At 35.6% G+C, this 6,000-nt stretch overlaps 1 protein-coding gene across 1 annotated transcript in view; it reads right to left on the reverse strand.

Annotated features, from left to right (window-relative positions):
• The window catches only part of Phlpp (PH domain leucine-rich repeat protein phosphatase), a 380,272-nt gene extending 374,476 nt beyond the window's left edge, over positions 1-5,796 (reverse strand). Inside the window, exon 1 of the mRNA XM_081740804.1 lies at positions 4,358-5,796. Within this exon, the coding sequence (XP_081596930.1) occupies positions 4,358-4,726 (369 nt within the window). The 5' untranslated portion in view covers positions 4,727-5,796. The remainder of the gene's footprint in view (positions 1-4,357) is intronic.
• Between the last annotated feature and the right edge of the window lie 204 nt (positions 5,797-6,000).

The following is a 6,000-nucleotide window of genomic DNA, read 5'->3' on the forward strand; positions in this document are numbered from 1 at the left end:
TCACCCCTGAGACCCCCTTGGTTCGAAATTTAAAAAAAAAATAAGCTTTGCCTTGATCTGGGGCCTGGACCAAGGTACCCGTGATCAAAATTTAGTAATTCTCGGTGCACTCGTCTGGTCCCCGGGCCGCACGCAGCACACAAACTCTTTATTTTATTTATATTAGATTACATGAACAAAATCGTTAGAGAAGCTTTTTTTTTTCTTCTTTAGAAAATCATTGCAAAAAATCTAACCCCCAAGAAGAAACAGTCTTTTTGGAATTTCTCATGGAAAATGGCTTACGTTACATTACAGGATAATTAATGAAATACGAACAAAATCACCTCTCTTTGTGTGTGTGTGAAAAACTCCCCCGAAAAAATATCCCATGAGTAAAGTAACAGTTGTGGATTTTTTTTAAAAAAAAAAAAGGAGAAATTACTTACACCGTGTCTGTTAATGAAACATTTGTTTATAAAATACAAAATTGCCTAAGCCGGGTTTTAGATAATCGCTCCCTACAAAAACTTACCCGTTTTGAATATTTTCTAGAAAAATGGCATAGCAATAAGAGGATATTTTGATTTATGAAATGTATAAATAAAATTGATAGAACTATTACAGAGAAAATAGCAAATTTTCCACATGAGCTTCCGCCGGGAATCAAACTCGGTTCTCCCACGCCAAAGGCGCGTACACTAATCGCCTAGCTACGTGGGAGCTCAATACTGCTAACTACCGAAAACAGTTTCTTTTATTAATACGGACTCAAACACAGTTTCTTTATTGTTTTTACTAGACGGAAAAGAAAAAGAAGAAATATATGTGCTAAGGGCAGAAAAACAACTTAAACTTCACTGACTTCATCATTTGATATTGTGCGTGGCAACTCAAGGATTTCCTGCCTGGACACACGCACATAAACACACAAACACGTGCGGAGTTTATTGGTATGTAAATGGAAAAGTGTAAATGTATATGATGAACACTGTATTGCGTAAAGTTCAAATGGTTATTTGTTGTATACAATATCAATCAGATTCCAGATGCTTAAACTTTTGACGAAAGATGCAACTTTCGAATCGTTATGTTTCAACAATTATCTAGGCCTATGTAAAAGAAGTCCTAAGTGAATGAGTGAAATTCCCAGGAAAAACTGCTTAAGCTGGAAATTTGTGAAATTTTGACAGTGATTTGTGACGTAAGGTAACACTAAAGAAGAATTTTTGGAAATTCGAAGAAGAAGGAGGAAAATTCAGGTGGAAATTATAGTAAAATTGTCCCTATCTCCGAATCTATGAAGGGTAGAGACATGAAATTTAGTATATGGATTTTAAATTTAAAATAATTAGACGCATGTTTAAACGTTTTTTGATGTCTCGCTAGAAGGGAATAGCCTAAAGAAAGTCCAAAAGAAAGAAAGATAAAAAGATTGAGGTTAAAATTTTTATAATAGGATGGCTATTTCTCAAAATCCTTTAAAGACATGAAATTTGCTATTTTTGACGCTTTATTTAAAATGCTTAAAGAGATGTTTTACATATTTTCATATTTCTCCTACAAGAGAAGAAAAAAAGATGGGAAGAAAATAGGTAGGGGTTGTAATTGTTAGAATCAGATGGCCTTATATCGAAATTCCATAGAGTCAGAGACGTGAAATTTTATGTTTTAGTTTTCATTTAAGATAATTAAAGATGTGTTTTAGAGTTTCTTCATATTTCCCTAGAAAAGATGAGAAAAGGTGGGAAGAAAAAATAATAGGAGTTATAATTATTGTAATACGGTGGCCATATCTCGAAACCCCTTAAGGTTAGAAACAAAATTACTATTTAGGCTTTTATTTTAAAATAATAAAAGACATGTTTCAGCGTTTTTTTCTTCGAAGGAAAGAAAAAAATGGGAAGAAATAAGGGTGAAGCTTCCAATTGTTAAAATAAGATGGTCATAATTCGAAATAGCCGAAGATTAGAGACGTGTTAGGAGTTTGAAACGTGGTATATAAACTCCTTATTCAAAACAAATGGGAATTTGCCACTGCGTTTTCGGAAATTTCGCTTTTCACGAGAGAAGGAGATCGTTTCTATTTTTTTTTTTTTTTTAATGTATAAAAATGACATAAAGGTTGTCAGTCTCACCATAAGAGAAAAACGGGTGAATCACTTGAAATTAATTTTTGAGCAGTTAGCATTTGGATCGATATGATTTTATTAAGGGTAGAAGAGGTTTAAATTTTTCGCAAAGAATAATGCCAAAAACGTATATTTGCCGTGCGAAGAATGGAAGCAGAAGACTGAAACATGCGGTGCGTGGCAGTATTAGTGATGCGTTCGAGTCGAGTCGAGACAGAATTTTCCTGACAAAATTCGAGTCGAGACACAGCTCTTCCAATAGAAAAATATATATTTTTCGAGTCGAGACATCACTTTTACAGCACATTTTCGAGGCGAGACAGTCTCAAATCTTGTCTCGTGCGCATCCCTAGGCAGTATGCCGAGCAAACGCGGGGGTCTGGGGTCGAAGTCCAGTTAGCCAATAACGAGCAATATTATTATTATGATAAAATCTATTTTATAATCCGAACATCCTCAATCTTCTGATTGCTTATTAAAAAAGAATATGCGATTTGATAATACGTAAATCATTGATATTATTTATGTCTACCTACGTCTGCATATTCTTTGTCGCTGAGCCTGGGATAATCTTCACATCCAGAATAAGCAGGTCACAAAATATCTCGACGTTAGTTCTGTAAAGCTTTCTTAACTTGTTACTGTTACTTTAAATTTGGTTATTTTTTAGCTCAAAATCTGCATATATCTGTTTAAATCTATTTGTTCTATGTGCTTAAATTTTGTAATCGTATATGTTTCTATTTGTAGTGTGTTTATTTAGCGCATTTTCAAGTGCATAATGTGCAGTCAATCTATACTAGAGTTGTCAACACTCAACAAACAGAAAAGTGATCAGGAAAGCCGACCAAGGCCTATATTTAAAGGCACCACACCAGTTTTCACTTGATTGAACAAAAATCTTGCAATAGAGCTGTCATCCACGGTTTACATTTCAAGTTATCATTCCGGCAGTCACATGATGGAAATAAATAGTCTCCAAGAAAACTTCACTAAGTGCCTCTTATGCAATTTAAATCAAGTGTTTTTTTTTTTTTTTTACTTCGATATATAAATAGGTTATATTTAACATACCAAATTTCTGTGTACTATATGGATCAGTTGCTTCCACAATGAATTCACATCTGACTAGACGTTGCAAGAACCCAGTAAGGAGGGAGGCACAGGTTACTGATGCGCGTTTGATAGGAGAGTATTTTTTCATATTGTAATAGAGGGAGAACTGTAGCTCGGTGGTAGTGGTAGAGTGCTTATCTGTGGTGCATGTGGTCCCTGATTCGATCTCCGACCAGGTAAGTTTGTGGTGGACAATATCGTGTCTATGCTTTTTTCGGGGAAAACTCCCGTTTTCTCTCACTTTCTCATTTTACCAATTCGTCCATCATTCATTTGCCTTAATTATAGTCTCCCTTAACCTAGTTAGTCTCCCTGGGACGTTCAACTGAAAGATTTCATTTCATTTTATTTTTTCACATTCTAATAGACATGTGTTTTAGAGTTGAACGTAAGCGAAGATTTTACAGAAAGATTAACACATTTTAGGGTCAACTAACAATGAACACGATGACTAAACGTGTTATTGCCAAATTTTACATATTGACAGCAGCTACTTAGAGGATGAATAGCCTATGTCACTGGAAATTCGAGGGCCTGGTACTTTTGTACAAACATGGGAGTCTAATACTTAGGTCTAAAGAATTTCGGGAAATGTGATGAGAGAAACAATGATTTCATAAATCTTAAGTTTAAGAAATTTTTATTTACAAGTAGAAGTGAATTTTGAAAAAAAAAAAATGAAATCTGTGAGTTTTACGTCCCACGGTTATGCCGGTTAGGCTAAAGGAGACGGTGTTTATGAGAAATGAATGAAATGGTGGAATGAAGAAAGTGGGAGGAAACGGGAGAACCCCGAGAAAACCCTCGCACACAGTGTTTGTCCACCACAAAGTTCACTTGGCGGGGGCTGGGATCGAACCCGGGATCCCAAGCGCCAGAGGTGAACGCTCTACCACTGAGCCACCGCGGCCCCCGAAGTGAATTTTGGGTTTCAGAAAAAAATATAGGAATTAAACTCGGTCAGTCTAATGTAGTGAATTACGTCACTTGATTACATTGCATCTGAAGCGTTTTATCATCGTTAAGAGTATGAACAATGCTAGAACAAAAATGTAATTTGATTCTGTTAAATTATTACGAGAACAAAATTATAATCCCTAGCCAATGTATCACAACTTAAACACACTTACCTGAACCCATATGGACGTATCTTCAGTAAGAACAAGATCCCTGCAGATATCTCTCACTGTTGTGGTCAATGTTAAATAGACCAAAGTTCCTCTTGAGTCGTTCGCCCCTCCAAAGACACGAACCCAACCACACTGGTCGCGGTCGGAGTCTCCTCGAACAAGATGGTCATGTCGCCGTTCTCGACGAGGTGGCTGAGGAGGTTCGAAGTGGTCGTGCCATGTGGTTGACGGCAAACGGGACGACGCCTGACGACGGAAGGCAGATGACCTTCTTCTGGGAATTCGGACACTACCACCAACACCATCATCGTCCAGTTTAAATTTGGACGAAAGACTTGGCAACACTTCGATCACTTTCATTCTCACCATGGTGGTGATTTTCGTTGGAAATGAAGCTTCCAGTATGTTAGATCAATATAATGATTTCGCACCACTGTACAAGTGTTATCATCATATAAGAAACAATCGCGAATTATACAAAATGAAACACATAAAAATGACACCATTAAAGTGTCAAAATGAAGAGAGAACTGCATATATCATTGCTTATCAAATGCAAATCCACAGTGTAATGAATTCACTCAAAAGTGAGATTTAAATGCGAGTACATGTACACCGTACACCATAAAGGAAAAAAAGAACACTTAATCTCGAATCTCACAAGATTAATTTGAATCACTATATACACTATTCACATACAGTAACATTTGATGTAATTATTCACTTCTATCTCGAAGAATATTCACTTTTTAGCTTCTGAAGTCACAGAAACACTTATAAGGAACACGCCTCAAAAAGAATTTTGACAAATATTCTGCATTAGATTTCTTCACGAACGGAAAAAAGAATACAACATTATCTTCATTACTATTTGTAAACTCAAAACACGCAGTGTTTTGTGCTGACAGCTATGTGATTGTGATTAGAATCTTACTTGTGCTTTTTGAAGACACACTGAGTTAACGAGAATCAACTGAGAAAATTTCACAGTCATTTACACAAGAAAAGGAAGAACATAAAGTTGGATTAGTTGCTGACATTTCATGGCAATACCTCGATTTTTATTTTTTGATGTCTCTCTCTCTTTTTTATTTTTTTCACTTCTCACGTTTATCAATGTCACTTTGTATCAATTTCATTCGTTACTACGTTAAATGTCATTTTTTTTCTCTAAATGACATTGATATCGTTGTTCTCAAAACACAAAACTCTTCAGTGTGTCTCAGGGAATCATTTATCAAATTTCTAATATAGCGATTTGGCTTTTTTTTTTTTTTTTTTTTAAAAAGAAAAGTTTGTAAATGAAGTCTCACTAATTTATATTAACGTATAAAAAGTCACAAAAAAAAATGAATACATCCACACATTGACACATGTTTAAATGATCACAGTTATAAACAAACTTCACACACGCGCGCCTTGTCGGTCACTTCGCAACGCGAGACGTTCGGCCACTGTTGGTAGATCAGCGTAAACACATCGGGGAAAACTGAATCCAGTGTTTCCAACTCCTGTTCCATTAAATTATCGAAAGCGTGATGAACGATTATATTCTTCCTGGAAATACGGAAAGATTTTCAATCTACAAATTAACAATACCCTCACTTACAGAGACGCATTAATAAGAATCAGCACACTAGAAA

Source organism: Thermobia domestica, chromosome 2 (genome assembly GCF_964235325.1).
Source record: "Thermobia domestica chromosome 2, izTheDome1.hap1.1, whole genome shotgun sequence".
In the NCBI taxonomy this organism is placed as follows: domain Eukaryota; kingdom Metazoa; phylum Arthropoda; class Insecta; order Zygentoma; family Lepismatidae; genus Thermobia; species Thermobia domestica.